At 33.8% G+C, this 18,837-nt stretch overlaps 1 protein-coding gene across 1 annotated transcript; it reads right to left on the reverse strand.

Annotated features, from left to right (window-relative positions):
- Nucleotides 1-559: 559 nt before the first annotated feature.
- LOC130950630 (3-isopropylmalate dehydratase large subunit, chloroplastic-like) lies at nt 560-11,576 on the reverse strand. The gene is made up of 15 exons (XM_057879182.1): nt 11,319-11,576; nt 11,044-11,181; nt 10,761-10,931; nt 6,310-6,462; nt 6,041-6,109; nt 5,607-5,723; nt 5,446-5,520; nt 5,277-5,354; nt 5,080-5,175; nt 4,937-4,986; nt 4,766-4,820; nt 4,485-4,616; nt 4,252-4,299; nt 3,756-3,914; nt 560-859 (listed from the first exon to the last, which is right to left on the reverse strand). Exons 1-15 carry the CDS (start codon nt 11,352-11,354, stop codon nt 719-721), a joined length of 1,518 nt encoding a protein of 505 aa, XP_057735165.1. The 5' UTR covers nt 11,355-11,576; the 3' UTR covers nt 560-718.
- Between the last annotated feature and the right edge of the window lie 7,261 nt (nt 11,577-18,837).

An 18,837-nucleotide genomic window follows, 5' to 3' on the forward strand; every position in this document is an offset into this window, starting at 1 on the left:
TATATTTAATAACAAAAAATATATATAATATTAGAATTTATGGCCAGTTACATTTTGAAAAACTACTTTAAAGAAAACAAAGACTAATGGACTCGTCGGCAACTGGTTTAAGAGGCTGAGACTAAGAGCATGCCTCAAACAAAACAGAAAAAAAAAAACATCAAAGACTTGTAATTACTTCACATATATCTTTTGTAAACTAAGGCTTTTTTTATTGTTAAGAAGGGACAAAAATTATGTTAGTCTAATGGATATAGGTCCACTATTAAGCATTTACTAATTTGTTGTATTAAAATTAAGTATCAACACAATAATCTCTCATTATGGCAGATGAATAGTATAAAGTAAATTGTCTTTCCTGCAGTCATATTTTAAAATATTCAAAAAATATTTCCTTCTATGACACTTGTTATAACCACAAATTATCACTGTAATTCTACATTTATAAAAGTCAATGGTCATCTAGATAGTAAAACTCACTTAATCTCTTTACAACGATTTCAAGAATTTAAAAGGTATTTAAACTATTTATTATGTTAAAATAAAATAAAAATTTAAATTTACTAATATAAAATCTAATTTAATAACTAAATAAATAAAATTAAAATATATCAAATTAAATTGAACATTCTAATATTTAAAAATATAAACTAATAACTAATAAATAATACATAAACTCTTTATATTAAGAATATCTATACTAAAAAGAGCGGCTTAATTAGAACAAGAAATTTCTGGGATCAGTAACGAAACCAGTTAAGGCAGAAGCTGCTGCAGTATAAGGAGAAGCAAGATATACTTGTCCTTCAATGTGGCCCATCCTACCAGGAAAATTTCTGTTTGTTGTTGACACACAAACCTGCATCCACATTCCTTTCATTAATTACATTTAAAAAAAGAGTTGTACTATGGTGCTGAAAGAGATATTTTTCAGTTGGTGCTGAAAGTATGTGTCATAGGGAGAAAGCAACACGTATTTACTTTGTAGGTAAAGTCCCGGACAACTCTGCAGGAGTGCAGGGTGTCCAGAGAATGTTATATGAGGTAATTAATTAGTTGATATCTAATTCATACATTAATGAAGATAATTATGATCTCGGACTTTTTTTATGGTCCAGTAACAATTGGATAAAATAACTGGACTGACACTATGGTTTGAAATGGGCAATCTTGAGTGAGAGAGAGTCAAAGCTATAAGTAACTAAGAGAGAAAAAAAAGGCCAAAAGAAACGAAGACTCAAGGAAAAAGGTGGCTTTTTCAAAATTCTAAATTTCTAGTCTTACGTCACTAAAATAATAAAGAAGAAGTTATGATGGACATTTAGGATTTTAAAATTAATTAATTATTTTAAACTGTTTTATACGATTTGCAAACTATTTTCTTAAAAAAACCTAATACACGTCACTAAACCCTAAACTCTTACTAATAACATTAAACAATATACATCACTATTTTTTTTATAATTTTTACTAATAATACTAAACAAATATCCCTTAAACCTTAGGGATCCGTTTCTTTAACTAAAATTACTTACTTTAAAATTTATTGTTTAATTTTGTATGCATGATTTGTTTTAATAAAATATTTTACGAAAGTAAAGTTAAATTATATCTAAAAATTTAAAAAAAAAATTATTTTTGCTAATATTTTGTAATTTATTTTTTTTATATTTTTTTTATAAAAGTATTGAAGATAGTAAATACAAAGTAATTAATGAGTCCTTTAAAGTTTAAAAAAATAGTTAATTTTTAAGAAAATAAAACTAAAAGAAGAATATATATATATAATATTTAAAAACAAAGATAATTTATATTAATAAATTGATTAAAGACTAAAATTATGCATATTTTTTGAATAAAAATTGATTATATGTCTATTATGTGTTAATGTATGTCAGTTTATTCACATAATTTAATTTACATAACCAAAAAAAATGTAATTTATGAAAATTATAGGTGTACATCTATAAATAATTTTTATGACTACTAAACGATACAAGAAGATTTTAGACTAACTTCAATATTATTTAATAAATTCTTTAAACCAAAATTATCCTCACAAAAAAGTTAGAGACTCATTTAGACGTTTATTCATTACAATATTAGATTTCACGTTTTGAAATATTAGGTTTCAGTAGAATTTTTTTAATTTATAGCATTGTATACAATAATTAACTGATTCATTTTATTTCATTTCTATCAATTCTAATTTTTATGTTCTTTTTTGTAATCTCTTTAGTATTCACATCTTTCATGTATATAATTAATTTGTTATGGAATTTTTATTTTGTTTCCTTATATGAATTCTTGTCCTCTATTTTTTTTTGTACTTTATTTTTGCTGTGTACAAACTTTTTTTATTATTTCTTTACCTCTATTAAAATTTGTAACTGTGATAGTTGTATATTATGTTTATCATTGTAATTTTTTTAAAATATAAATTATTCATCCTACTAAAAAGAACAAAATAAATAAAAAACTAACTATAACTAACAATAGAATTATATCAAAGTAACATTTATAATCGATAATAGTACTAAATAAAACAATACTATATAAATTATAAGTAATATAATTTCATAAAGTATATTTTCATATATTATTTATATATTATTTATGTTTTTTATATAAAATATATTTTATCAATTTCTTATGCTAATTTTAATTCAATAAGTAAATATTACTTTTTATTATAAACTTGATTAATAAAATTTATTTAAATACCTAAAATAAAAAGATAATATAATATCAATAGCTATTTAAATTTATGTTCTTTTTAATAATTTTTTTTATCTAAAAGTGATTTTGAGTAATATAATCTAAACGACTTCTTAATTTACTAAAATTCATTTTGATATAAAAATTTGACAAACATAAATCATGCTAATCTCAATTTATTTTTAATCAAAATCAATTTTATACAAACTCTCATCTACAAACTTCAATCTAAACACATACTTAGTATAATAAATTCTTTCTTACAATTTTAGTTTTTTTTGTCATGACAATTTCAATAATTAAATTAATAATTATCATCTCCTTCAATTAAAAAAAAAAAAAAAAACAAGAACTCTATACTATGTCAAACTGACAAAAAATTATCAACTCAATAAAAACTTCTAAAAAAATATTTTAAAAAAAACCTTTATTAACTCCATACCAATACATCGCATCATATATTTTAATCATTTCATCTTTGTTCAATAATACAATCAAAAATTTTAACCATTGTGTCCGTCTAATTATTTTACCCAATTATTACACCCAATTGTTACTGGACTATTAAAAAAAGCCCAAGATCATAATCATCTTGATTAACGCATGAGTTAGATATCAACTAATTAATTACCTCATACAGCACTTCCTGAACACGCACAGAATTGTCCGGAACTTTACCAACAAGATAAACACGTGTTGCTTTTCTCTTATGACACATACTTTCAGTATCAACTGAAAAAATTTTCTTTCAGCACCATAGTATTGGCCTTAAAAAAATTGAAACATCTTGTTATATTTATATGTGCAATCAAATCCTTTTCAGAAATAACAAGGGAAAATATATACATTTGTACAGTCTTTTTTTGGTGCCTACGACGACTCAATAAAAAAAATGAAAAATAAAAACAGGGGAGGTTTATTATTATTATTATTATTATTATTATTATTATTATTATTATTATTATTATTATGTTGATCTGCAATTGAGTCCAATCCACAGCAATTGCATCTGAATTTGTATTATAAGACATGGTTACCTGAGGTTCATTCAAGCGTCCATATGTGTCTCGAGGTCCACCCATACATGCAGCACAGCTTGGACTTGTTGGTGTGTCACAACCAGCTTCTTCAAATATTTCTGAACATGTCTTCCCACCGGACCCAGCTACCTCAAGAGTATACAAGTCCATCCAAACCTTTTTTTTTAATTATAATGATTGGTGATTATAAACTTCATATTATAAATAAATATTTTGTTAACAAATGTCCTAAAAATACTTATTTTGTTTAGTGTTCTATAACTTTTATATATTTTTTATGAGTTTAATTTTGATATACTAATAATTTAAAATATTTTATACAGTCGTCCAATCACATTAGTTCTTTTAGATAACCCATTTACACTATCAATGTAAAAAGTAGTTAATTTGTTAAATATAATAAATATTTTGAAATTTGTTATTTTGAGTACACTTGTGTTAACACCTGTCTTTGTAGCTAAATCATAGTAATTAATACGCATAATTAACACACCTTCTGTGTAGCAGGAGCTAGAAATGTAGGAACTTTGACACGTTTTCCCTACAAGGGGAAAAAAAGATGGTAAAATAAGAATGGGAGAAACGAGCATGATTATTGTGTACATAAAGAAATAAAAGTTACTAAAAAAGTGAAATAAAAATGGATGGTTTTCCATTGAAGAGTATGCAGTTTTCATATTAAAGTGACAATTTAATTTGTAGTGATGCATATGGTAATAAACTTACAGCAGCTAAGAAAACTTTTGCAGCAGCCATAAAATCTTGTGTTTTGCCCCCAGTGCATGATCCAATGTATACTCTGTCAATTTTCACATTGTTGCATTCTCTTGCCAAAGCACGCTTATCCGGGGAATGTGGCTGCATATGTGGTTCATATATATATACATTAACATGATATAAAAAATAATCAAATAAAAATTAAAGTTTTATTTCTTACTTTTTTTTTTAATTTTTTTAAATGGCACGAAAATTAGAAAATAAAATCAAATAAAGTTGAAGTATATAACCTTTGCAACTAATGGCTCCAATTTTGATACATCAAATCTATATTGGGCCAGGAATCTAGCATCAACAAAAGGAAAAAGAAATAATAGTAATAAGTCTACATTTCAAAGAACAAATATCATGTAAGAACAAACAAAAGAGAATTTATACCTATAGAAAACTTATCATATTACCTTGCTTTCTCATCACTAAAAACTGGTTCATATGGTGTACATGTTTTATCCTGTCCACATAAATAAGCAATATAATATATGACTCATGCAATAATATTAATAATAATAAATTACTGAATTAATTAACTCTAATTAAGATCAACCTCAAGGTATTTGTATGTGGTATTGTCAGCAGCAATGATACCATTTTTGCCTCCAGCTTCTACAACCATGTTGCATAGTGTTATCCTTTCTTCCATCTAAAATATAACACAACACCAATCCAAAAATGTTAGGCTTGTAATAACATTAGCATTAAAATAAATAATTATAAAAGAATTGTATAAATTGTTGTACATACAGTTAAACTCTCAATAGTGGTCCCAACAAATTCCATGGCTTTGTATGTAGCACCAGACATAGATATTTCACCAATGATCTGAACCAAGGTTAATGTAGCATATTCATCACTAAATTTCATTCAAATGGAAGAACAACATGATGTGATATGAGAGATACCCATCACTTACATTCAAAATTAGATCCTTTGCAAGCAGGTAGTTTGGCATTTCACCATCCAATACAAACCTTAATGTTGGAGGCACCTGCAGTTTAATTAAGTAATGACAGTAATTGGTAAATGAAATACAGTTGAATCACTCAAATATGATCATTATGCTTAATTACATGCCTTAAGTAAGATCTTCCCTGTCCCTAATATAAAAGCTGCATCAGTGTTACCAACTCCAGTTGCAAACTGTCCAAATGCTCCTGCAGATGTTGTGTGAGAATCTGTACCAAACAAGACCTATACATGTATATATATATAAAGTGATTAGAACAATTTTGAAAATCAAATTGTTATCTAGATCACTTTCCATTAACAGTAGATGCAGGCTCAATTGTAATTAGTTAGTGATCACTTTAGCATATGCCAATTAGAATATAAATTAGTTTAGCTTGTTAGTTATTTAATGTGTGGCTAGATTATTTATATTTTAATTGACATATGCTAAAGTGACTAACTAATTACAATTGAGCCTCCATCTACTTGTTAATGAAAAATGAGTTAGGTAACACAAATGTTGTTGTAACATATCAAATAGCTTTGTTGACAAAATTCACCTCTCCAGGTCTACAATGACCCTCTTGTGCCAAAGCAATGTGACACACACCTTTATAATCTGGGTTAGCCTGCAATATATAAAATGGTCAACCATTGGCCTAATTAAATAATTTATAAATAATCCTCAATTTAATAAGAGTTTTACACACACATCTAATTTAACTAGTATGTTTTAACTTCTTGCGAACTACTACCTATATGCTGTGTATAAACGTTGCAAAGAAAAAAGAAACACTTGTCACAGATTATTAGAGAGAAATAATAGTACCCTGAAATTGCTGCGATCTTGAATGTCATAGAAGAACTTGATATCTTGCTGGATGCAAAACTCTCTTGCAATATCCACATTACGGTGTGCCCGTTTATCATTTGTAAATATGTAATGATCAGGAATAACTACAACTTTTTCACGGTCCCATACCTTTAATAATCACAAAATAGCCATTATTCAAGATGAGAAAGTCAGGGGCAGTACTTTTGTTGAAAATTGAAATCTGACTAGCACTTAATCATTAAAAGAAAAATAATTAATCTTACACCATTAGATGTCATCTCACACCATTAAAAATATTGATAATGACTAATTGATAGCTAAACATCACAAATTCTGATGATCCTTAGCACTCCTCATTAAAGATTTAAGTAATTATAGTGTTAATTTCAATTGTCTATATATTAGTCTACTGAAATCAAATGCATTCTCAGTTTAATAATATATAATGTAAAAGGTTTTTAAGATACTTGAAAATCAAAGTATGAATACTTATAACAATTCTTTAGTTACGTCCTTCTTACTGTGAACTGTGATATAGTAATTAATGATCAAGGTAAAAACCTTTGATTAGATTCACTAGTAAAATACTCAAAATCATGATAGTCAGTTAGACATCCAGGAGTTTCCAATTCCAGTGTGCAGTTAGTTTCAGTTAGATTTATATGACATAATATGTGTGTCGACAGTAACGAACCTAAATAATTTTAGTTATGAAGGTAAAAATATTAAAATATCATAAATTTTGCTAAACATTGATATATTTATATTTTGAAATTAAAATCATATATATAAATATTCAAAAAAAAAACTAGACCTATATACAAAAATTGAAAATTATATTAATTTAAAATAATAAAAAAATAATTAAAATAGTTTCTTTTCTTTATTTTAAAATAATTAAATATTATATTTTTTATATATTTTTAAATTTAATTTTGATATATATATATATATATTATCAATTTAAAAAATATTAATTAATAGATAAATAACATTCTTTCTCATCTTAACCAATTTTTTAAAAAAACCTAATAATTTCATTTATATTTAAAAAATTAAGTTTCAGATCAGTAATTAATTACTTGATTAGTTTTAAAAATATATTATCAATATTTAATAAATATTATTTTATGTTAAATTTAATAATATAAAATTTCTTTTAACATAAATTTTAAGAATAAAGCTCTACATCCAAACAAATACTTAACTAAATCTAACCAAGTTGTTATAATCACTTTTTAAATCACGCGCATTCTCTTTTTCTGTTTCCTTCTCATCCTCCTTCTCTTTCTTCTTCTGTTTCCTCCTCCTCCTCCTCACTAACATCTCAGTTGCTGTTTTTCTTCTTCTTTTTCTTTTTTTTTTCTTTCGTTATCATAGTCACCACCATCATCATTATCTTCTCCTCCTCTTCTTCCCTTTTTCCATTTGATTTCTTCTTTTCATTCGTTTTTCTCCTCCTCCTTCTCCATCATCATCATTATCGTTATCATTATATCGTCATTATCATCATCATTATTGTCATCATCATCTTCTTTATCGTTATTATTGTTATTATTATCATTATCGTTGAATTTTGGTCATATTAATGACATATTTGTCTGATCCAAAATTAATTTGGATGTGTTTTTGTTCATGATTCAGTCTTGTTTATGTACTTGTTTTCGAACTAAGTTTGCGTGTTACAATCATTAAGTAATTTCAGTGTAAAAACTAAGAAATTTATATGTATTTATTAAAAAATTTCGATGTATTTTTATTTTGATAAATTTTGCATAATTTAAAACTCAGCACAATGATAAAAGGGTCCAACTCTTCCTTCTTAAAGGTGAGGGAGAATATTATCTAAAACCTGACCAAAAAGCACATAATTTATCTGATTATTCCTGCACATTAACTTGCTAATGAGATGTCCCAATACTAAAGTGTGCGTTAATCAGTCCATAACTACTTGCATTAGACCATGATAAATTACTCTAAATCTTGCAACTGCTTCTTATTCTTCTTCTTTTTCATCATTATCATCATCTTCTTTTTTTTTTTGTTATTCATCTTTTCTTTCTTGTTTCACCTTCTCAAATTTTTTTTTGTTTCTCTCTTAACACGAATAAAAATAATGAACCTACATTCACAACTAAAAAAAAAAAAGAAAGAAATAAAGAAAAGAAGAAAAAGAAAAAAAACGTAGCATTAAAGAAGATATTTTTGTGCTTTTGTAGCAAAGTTTCAGTATAAAAACTAAGAAATTTATGTGTATTTGTTAAGAAATTTCGATATATTTTTATTCTGATAAGTTTTGCATAATTCAAAACTTTTCATTTTTCTCCTCCTCATCTTCTGCTCCTTATTTTTCTTCTTCTTTTTTATCATAATATTTTTTTATTCATCTTTTTCTTCTTGTTTTACCTTCTTAATTTTTTTTTATTTTACTCTCTTAACAAGAATAAAAACATAAAAAAGAAGAAATACATACTACATCAAAATTACTAAAAGGAAATAAACCTACATTCATTCAACTAAAAGAAAGAAAGAAATAAGGGAAAAAAGAAGAAAAAAATACAACATTAAATAATATATTTTTGTGCTTTTGTAGCAAAATTTTGGAATAAAATCTAAGAAATTTATGTGTATTTATTAAAAAAATTTCGGTATATTTTTATTCTGATAAGTTCTACATAATTCAAAACTTTTTCTCTTCCTCCTTTCCTTATATTTTGCTGCTTGTTCTTCATCATCTTTTTTTAATTCATTTTTTCATAATTCTTTTTGTTTCGTTCTCTTAAGAGGAATAAAATAAAAAGGAAAATTCTGTGCTTACACTAAAAATAAGCATATGATGCTGATAAGAGGTGGTGCATTATTAAACTGCCACCTATATGAAGAATGAAACAGGTTCTGGTACGGCTATTATGATGGAGGATAAAGAATCCTATTTCTGTTATGTTTATAGTAATTAATTAGATAATTAGTTGTTGCATAATAAAAGTGGATTGGGTCTGCAAAAAATCATGAAAATTGGGGCTTTTGTTCCTCTTATCTAGTCCTTTCGAATTTTTTGGGACATTTTTTATTTTTTTTGACCCTCTTTATTTTTCATTTATCTTGCTCCCTTGGATCAACATCACACACCTGAGCCCATTAATTGTGCACCAACTACGTCATTAACCCAGAAGTAAAATGATGTAAAAATAAAAAACTTTATTTCTATTTTAATGTTTTAAGAACATCAATTTTTATGTGTCAAATAATTATGGTTCATTTAGGATTTGGTTATGGCGCTGAAAATTTTTTTTCAATTTTCTGGACTTAGAAGTTAATAATTTGCTATTTTATACTTGTAAATTTTGAAGAGAAAATTTGATGAAATAAAAAGGAACATAAAATCAAATAAATGGATAAAAATAGAAATAAAAATTTGATAACTTTAAAAAAAATATTTATTCATGACATATAAAAAAGTTTCACTTGATCTCTCTCCGTAAAAATAAAAATTTCTATATTAATATTATTGCTATCTGGTTATTGATTGGAGACTCACATAATGAGAAATGATTAAACATATATATTAAGGAGTAAAAAAAATATTTTGAATAATTTATTATATTAGCACTACGTTTTTTTCTTGGGTCATGGTCATGGTAATAAATCAGAGGCCGAATTATAGTTTTAGCAGATTTCCCAATATACTTTTCCCGAAGAACAAAAGTCCCAATTTCTATGGTTTTTTGCGGGCCCAATCTATTTTTATTATACAACAACTAATTATCTAATTAATTACCATAAACATAATGGAAATAGGATTCTTTATCCTCCATCATAATGGCCGTACCAGAACCCGTTTCATTCTTCATACAAGTGGCAGCCTAATAATGCACCACTTCTTATCAGCATCACATGTTTATTTTCAGTGTAAGTACATTAGAATTTTTCAAATAAAAAAAGAAAAATCAATACTACAAAATTATTAAAAAAAAATGAAAAAAAGAAAAAATATAGCAATAAAAAAATGACAATTAAAGAAAAACATGCGAAGAAGAAGAAAAAACGCCACAAAGAAGAAGGAAGAATGCAAAAAAAAAAAAAGAAACGCAAAGACAAAAAATGATATATTTACATTAGCGAGATGTGTGTGTGTACACGCTACATGTAATGAAAGAGATTTTTATTAGATTTGGATCAACTTAATTAAACTTGGTTGCAAAAAAAATTTAAATGCATACCAAGACTGAAATTTTAATGAGAACAAAGATAATATAATAATAGAAACAAAATATATTAATCTATATGTACTTATTAATTTGTTTTTAAACTTCTAATAAGAACAAATACCCTTATACCCCCTCTTTTTCACCAGATCCATCTCTGTGTGTCAATATTTTAACTATTATCATTCACATAAAGACATATCCAGTATGAATGAATTGTGGAGTCACAAAAGAAGATACCTTAGCATTGTTGCCAAACTCTCTCTTGAAGATATCAGAGACAGCAGGACAAGTAAGGTCATTGAGCATCAAAACATCTGCATTAACCCACACGTTCTCACCCGGATTCACCATACCTTTTTCCGAAGCTCTCGCCAGTATCTTCTCTGTTGTAGTCAAGCCAATTTTCGCCTTAGGTGCACCATCAACCAAAAAGAACTCACCCTTAGTACTTAATTATAGTTAGCTTATATTTAGCTTAATAGCTTCAATAATTTGAAGTAAAGAGTTGAATGAAACTAACTGAGCCATATGAAGAAGGGTTGCGTTTGTTCTGCTGAGTTGACACAACAGAAACAATCTTCTTTGATCTTGTCTTCTTGCATCTCAAATCAGTGATAAACGATGAAGATGAAGGAAAGTCAACCACACACAAACCATTCTGCCACCAAAAGTTATACACACAAAATAATAAATATTAATCAAAACTATAAATTTCTGCTAGTTATATATTCAGCTCTATAAAAGTTCAAGAACTTGGAATTTGAAATATATGGTAACTACTTAGGGATATTAGACCTTGCTAGTAATGAATGGTGAAGAAATGAGAGCCATGAGTGAAATAACACTGTAGCTAATATAGGCAGAACAAGTTGGATAATCAAATAATCATATATTGTATAGTGTTATAGGGAGAAATATAAGAAGTGTTATTTTCTTTTTCTTGAGAGAAATTTGGTGAGAAGTAAAGAACAAAAAGAATTTTGATGCTGGGATCAAATGGTTTAAGGCAATAATTTACATACTATATGATGTCCAGATGTAGGAGTCAAAATACACAATGATTATTTTAGTGTGACGGGATATTTCTTTTCACCTTCGTTGAATGAAACAGAGTACAGAAGCCAAGTGTAACAATCTACATTAAGGAGGGTAGAAAACATCAATTTGGCTTCCCATTCCATGGATACTTTTCAAAAATTGGCAAAAGTCATATCCATAAAGCTATTCACTGCTCAGCCAAATCAGTTGATGAATCAGAAATTCTTATGTGGGCTAATTTTTTTTTAAAATGAAAAAAAAAATTATGTGTAATTTATTGTAATGGTTAATTAGTGTATTTTTTTTGTATAGATTTTAATTTTTTAATTTTAAATAATAAATTAGACCATTAGATTTGAAGAATAATAAATTTTATAAAAAAATCTGAAGATTTGATTTCGTAGTACATAAATTAAAAGGTTCAATTTATATTGAAATAAATTTTTTTCTACTATATTTACACATTTAAATTTTTTTAATACTAAAATACAAATTTGTGGATTAGATTTGTATTTTAAAAAAATTTAAAATAAAAAAATTAATCCTCAAATTTGCTTGTTTTAAAAAAATTTTAAAATTACAAAGTCAAATTTATGATTTTTACATAAAAAATATACATCAAGTCTTACAATTATTAAAAAACACCACTCGAACCACAATACCAAAATTAAAAAGCATCTTAAGTGATTAGATGGATGTGATTGCTCTTATTTTGATTAAAAATTAGATGTATGGTACTTCAGTTAATTAGAAGTAAAAGTGCTTTATAAACCTAAATATACTTGACTATATAAATATAAAATCTTCTTAAAATATTTTCACAAGAATTTGGACAAAAATATGCTATGTAATTAAAAATTAGAAAAAATAATCCTTAAATTTCTTTGAGAATTTACAAGAAACACATATTGATTATTAAAAAAATTTGCACAATTTGGTAATGGGATTTGATTCTGTTCGTTACCTTGCGATCTCGGGTGTTTGGGTAGAGAGATGGGCAAACGGGATCTCGGGTGGACTTGGAGCGGGCGTGGAGGTACAAACGGAAGGTTGATGATGCCGGAGGAGGAGAGAACGAGGGGGGTGGCCACCTCCAAGGACACTCCAACGATCAAGTCAGTGTCTGTACGAGGTAGCGGCCGAATTAGGTAAAAATGTCACATACTTTGGGGGGAGAGTTGACATCTTCCCTTATATACTGTTGGACGGGCCCATGAATGACCTTGCCCATTGGCCGAGAGGCTGCCATGGGCTGTCCTAGTCCACGTGGAAAGAGCAGGTCGTTCCGGGCTTCGGGTCGGGACTTCAGGTGCTACTCTGAGGGTGCCGACCCGACTGGTGTATGGAAGATAAGCCAGGCGCTCCCCGGGTCGGGTGTTAGGACCCAACCCGTCGGATTCTTCTTGTTGCAAGTGGATTGGGTCTGGGTCGGGGGTGGTGCCCCGACCCGACGGCTAGCTGGGCTGGACATTTAGCGGTCCGTAACAGTGCCCCCAACGCGCCAGCCTCGAGGTTTGGGACTCGTGACTAGGCGCGTTTGTCCCACTCGCCGGGATGGGATGTGTTCTCCTTCTCGGGAGCTCATTGATGGCGCTTCGTGTTTCTCACGCGTGGTTATCTCACTTTTAACGCTGCCTCCTTGGCTTCCGCGCTGGGCCTTAAATGCCCATCATTTCATGATTTGAAATCCATGTGAAATGGCGGATATGCCCCTGCCTTTTGGTACTCTTCCTCGGCGGTTACGTTTTTTCCCTATTTTTGTCTTGTAACCTCCCCATAACTCTACTCTTCTCTTTTTCTTCTTCTTGCTCTCTCGCGCTGCTGCTGCTTCTAATTTCTTCTTTCTTCCAGTGCTCCTTCTTTTCTTTGGATCCTTCCTTCAACCTTTCTGCACTTTCCTGGTACGTTATTTTTTATGGTTTTCTCTTTGCTTTGCTTTTTCCTTTTGAGTTGTGTGTTGTTCTTCTTTGTGCATTTTCCTCTATGCATGCATGGGTTTTTTGCTTGTTCTTGTTGCTTCTTCCTTTAGAGGGGGCGCCACTGGGTTTTACTTAGATTTTTGCTTGGGTTTTGGGTTAGTGCTGGGTTAGCGTAGGGGGTGATTTAAGGAGTTGTAGTTTGTTTTTCTTACTGATAGGGTTTCTGACCTCCCGTTCTGACTAAGTGGTGCCCCCGCTGTAGGTATGGCTGAATGTCCCGTGCTTCCGAACTTGGCTCAGCGACCGCTGGCCGATTTTGTCGATCATTACGCATGGGTTACTTTCGATGTGAGGGACACCCCTTCTAAGGTCACAAAGGAGAGCCTTCAGGATCTTCGCCAAGCCGGGCTCTTGTGTGGAAGGGGGCCTAAGGAGGCGTTGTACCAAGTTTATGTTCCGGCCGATTGAGAGCGTGTCTGCCAAAAGAACCTGGCAGCTCCACGGGTTGTCGACTGGTTGTGGGTTTATAAATCCATGTTCACGACCCTGGGAGTTCGCTTGCCTTTTTCTCCTTTCGTCATGGGTTTGCTGAACCATTGTGACGTCGCTCCATCGCAACTGCATCCGAACAGCTGGGCTGCCATCCGGTGCTTCGAGATGGTTTGCGAGTACCTGGAGCTCCCGATTTCTGTGAGCGTTTTCCTTTAACTCTTTCTTCTTACGAACCCTTCTCAGAAGGGGAAGACGAAAAAGGGATATATGTCCTTTAGGGCTCAGCAAGGCCGCATGATCTTTGGCCTTTTTGAAGATTCTTTGGATGGTTTTAAGTCTACCTTTTTCAAGGTTAGGCCAGTTGAAGGTCATCAGCCCTTCTGGCTAACTGTCAAGGGGGAAAGGCGGATCCCGACCTACTGGAGCTTTGGGGCAGGATCTGATTACTTAATAAAAATATCCTATGACTGGTTGAGCCCGGAGGATCGTAACATTGCCGACATCTTGTTGGCTATTTTTGGCGAGAAAAACCTTAATCCTCATATGGTTATGGGGGACCGGGAGACCAATCGGTCGTATGTTGGTAAGTTCATTTTTCTTATATTTTTGCTTAGTTTTTTTTTTTTTACTTTCCCACTGCTCACGCCTTTGCGTTTTTGCTTGTAGTTTCCATGGCTGGTGGGAAGACTACCCTAGCTCAGCTGATGGACCTCATCCGTGATAGCGATGATGGCGATGAGGACTCCTCGGCAACCCCTTCAGTGAGTTCGGATCAGGAGGCTGCCGGGGAGACTAGTGGCCAGGTTGCTGGGGCTGATCAAGCGGAGGCGGCGGAGGTTCCTCTTGGGAACGCTCCGATGAACCCAAGTGTAGAGGAGGAGGTTCATCTGGAGCAGGACTTGGGGTCTGCTGACGACAAGCTGCAGGTTGTTGGCAACCCAAAGAAGAGGAAGCGGGATTCGGGGAAGGCCCTCTGCATCATGGAAAAGAACTTTGATGCTGGGGTTTCATTGAGTCCCAACTGCTTCCTGGCACCGAAGATTACTTCCGAGATGCCGACCTTGTGGGTCAGGCTAGGTGGATCTACTGTAGTCTCCTCCGTGCTGCTGCTATTGCTAAGAAGGTGGAGCCTGTCCTGGGGAACTTTCATGTTATGGAGGGGAAGTTTCGGAACTCCCAGAAGGATCTGACTAACTCAAGGTCTCGGGAGGAGTCTCTGAAGAAGAAGTTATCTGAGCAGGAGGAGAAGGCCAAGGAAGATGCTAAGGAAATCAATAGGTTGGTGGAGCGGGACATCGCCTTGATGAAAGATTTGAACGCTTCCCATGGTGAGACTGCTGCTGCGGAGAAAAAGATCAAAGACTTGGAGGAAAAGCTAAAATTGGCGGAGAGCTCGGCAACGGCTGCCCGCTAGGAAGCAGCCGCCCTGAAGAAGAAGAATAAAGAGATTGCTAAGGGGCTCGGGAGGCCGTCAAGCTGACTGAGGAGGGGATTAAGCTTCAGGTTGCTGTGCTGGCTCCCGACCTCGATCTCTCACAGGTGGGTGCTCTCAAGACTGTTGAGGACGGGAAGATTGTTGACATCCTCAAGCCTTGAGATGGGTTCTTCTTTTTAGCTTTTGTACTCCTTGTTTTTGTCCTTGTAATTTTGCTTTAACTTTTGGGCCTTTTAGGGTGCCTATGGTTGTAACGAACACTTTGACATTTCATTTTAATTAGGCCATTTTAGATAATTGTTCGCTTGTTTGAACCATCGTGGCTTTGCCTACTTTATTGTTTTTGCTTATCCGGGCCGTTGTGGCCTTTTGATTTACCGTTTTTATGGTATTTACCGTTTTTGTCATTTTTTGCCATTAGTTGTTTTTAGCTTTGGGTCCCTGGTTCCCCGGGTGATTAGTCCCGGGATTCCGTCAGGTCGATCGCTTGTCATTTTTGCCGTTTTGTCGTATTTTCGCGTAAATCTTGCAAAAGACAAAGTTATTATATATGCATATGTAGACCTTGAAACAAAGGAGTGAAGTAATATATAATTAAAGGAGATAGAAATGAAAGAAAATGGAAATAGTTAAGGTGGGTGAGGTGAGGTCGTCAGACCGTCAAGTCGCTTCCCTTATGAGTAAAATCTTTTGAGGTTTGTCATGTTCCATGTCCTCGGCACCTCGCTTCCATCCAGCCTTTCCAGCTTGTATGCACCTTTGCTGAGGACTTCTCTCACCCTGTAAGGGCCTTCCCAGTTCGCGGCTAACTTGCCTTCTCCTGGTGTTGGAAGCCCTATGTCGTTGCGTCGTAAGACCATGTCGCCTTCCTCTAGGCTTCTTTTTAGCACTTTGCCATTGTACCTTAGGTCTATTCTTTGCTTGATTGCCGTTTCGGTTAGGTGTGCAATTTGACTTGTTTCATCAACCAGGTCTTTCTCGACTGCCTTGTTTTCTCCCCCAAGGAGTAATCTTGGACTAGGCTCCCCTATTTCGACTGGGATGACCGCGTCGACCCCGTATGTGAGTCGGAAGGGGGTTTCGTCTGTAGATGATTGGGGAGAGGTTCTGTAAGACCATAAGACTGAGGCTACCTCGTCTGCCCATGATCCTTTCTTCCCTTCGAGTCGCTTCTTCAGCCCTTTTAAGACAACTTTGTTGGCTGCCTCTACCTGTCCGTTGCTTTGGGGGTGCTCGACTGAGGAGAACCTATGCTTGATTCCTAGCCCTGAGAGGAATTCTTTGAATTTTTTGTCAGTGAATTGTGTCCCATTATCTGATATGACGGACTCCGAGATTCTAAACCTGGTGACCACTTGCCTCCACATAAATTTTTGATAGTATGCTAAGGATATGCTGGCTAGTGATTCTGCTTCTACCCACTTGGTGTAGTAGTCTATGGCCACTATCAAGTATTTTACTTGTCCTGGCCCGGGTGAAAATGGTCCTAAGAGGTTGACTCCCCATTGGGCGAAAGGTCGGGGTGCCATCATCGAGCTAAGTTCCTCAGGTGGGACTTTGTGGAAGTTGGCGTTTTCTTGGCATTTCTTGTATTTTCTAATGAACTCCTGAGCGTTCGCCATCATTGTGGTCCAGTAATACCCTGCTCGGATGATCTTTCTTGCCAGCGACCTTCCTCCAATATGGTGGCTACAACACCCCTCATGGACTTCGCTTAGGACGTAGTCCGTCTGGTTGGGGCGTAGGCATTTGAGCAAGGGTTGGTGGAGCCCTCACTTGTACAACTGCCCTTGTATGATCACATATTTGGGGGCTTCCCTTCTGGTGGCTTGTGCTTCCTTTTCATCTTGGGGTGTTTCGCCGTGTTCTAGGTATCAGAAAATAGGGTCTATCCATGAGGGGAGTTTGGGGTCTGGGTTGCGCATAAGATGATTGCTAGTTTAGTTGTTAGTCCTTGGATTAGGGACCTGTTCCTTGTCCCAGGCTTGGTGCTCGCTAGCTTGGAGAGGAGGTCTGCTCAGGCGTTCCTTTCCCTAGGAACATGTTGGATTATGACTTCCTCGAAGCTTTTGCATAACTCTTTTACCTTTTCTAGGTATTTTTGTAGTAGTATGTCCTTAGCCTGGTAGCTGCCGTTTATCTGGGATGTAACGATCTGGGAGTCACTACTAACTTCTACCCTGGACGCTCTGACTTCTTTAGCTAGGATTAGCCCTCCTATTAGTGCTTCGTATTTTGCCTGGTTTTTGGAGACGAGAAAATCGAACCTGATCGACTGCTCATAAGCTACCCCTACCGGGTTCTCGAGAATGATCCCGGCCCCTTCGAATGTTTGGTTGGATGCTCCGTCAACGTGGAGCTTCCACCGTGTGTTCGGTATGTCGGGTGCCTCTCTTGTGACCTCTACCAGGAAATCTGCCTTTGCTTGGGCTTTGATTGCTTGCCTGGGCTTGTATTGCAAATCGTATTGGGACAACTCTACTGCCCATGCCACTATTCTTCCTGCGAGGTCGGGTTTCTAGAGGACTTGCCGAATGGCCTGGTCAGTTCTTAGGATGATCACATGTCCTTAGAAGTATTGCTTGAGCCTTCTTGACGAGGTTAGTAGGGCGTAAGCTAGCTTTTCCAGCTTGGTGTATTTCAACTCCGCCCCTTGGAGTACTTTGCTGATGAAGTATATTGGGCACTGAGTCTTACCTTCTTCTCGAACAAGGACTGCCGCCATGGCCTGTGTGGTTACTGCTAGGTATAGGTACAGAGGTTCTCCTTCTCTAGATTTACTGAGCACGGGTGGTTCTGAGAGTATCTTTTTGAAATGGCTGAATGCTTCTTTGGAAGCCAGGGTCCACTCGAAGACGATTCCTTTCTTCATTAGGTTGAAGAATGGGAGGACTTTTTTCGCCGAGGCTCCGAGAAACTGGGATAGAACTGTAAGCTTCTCGATGAGTCGCTGCACATCTTTTACGCATCCTGGGCTTGTCATTTTGAGGACGGCTTCACACTTGTCTGGGTTAGCCTCTACCCCTCGTTGCGTTATCATAAAGCCTAGGAACTTCCCGACCTCCATGGCAAATGCGCACTTGAGTGGATTGAGCCTCATTTTAAATTTCCTTAGCACTTTGAAGAAAGCTTGGAGGTCGTCTATGAGGCTGTTTGGCTTTGCTGTTTTTACCAAGATGTCGTCGACGTAAACCTCTACTGTTTTACCGATGAGGTCATGGAAGACCTTGCTCATTAGTCTTTGGTAGGTGGCCCTCGTGTTCTTCAATCCAAATGGCATTACCTTGTAACAATAAGTGCCTCCTGGCACTATGAACGCCGTCTTCTCCTCATCAGGCCGATGCATCGGGATCTGATTATAACCGGAGTACGTGTCCATGAAGCTGAGGAAACGATATCCTGCCGCAGAGTCTACCAAGGTGTCAATGTT

Source organism: Arachis stenosperma, chromosome 9 (genome assembly GCF_014773155.1).
Source record: "Arachis stenosperma cultivar V10309 chromosome 9, arast.V10309.gnm1.PFL2, whole genome shotgun sequence".
NCBI lineage: Eukaryota > Viridiplantae > Streptophyta > Magnoliopsida > Fabales > Fabaceae > Arachis > Arachis stenosperma.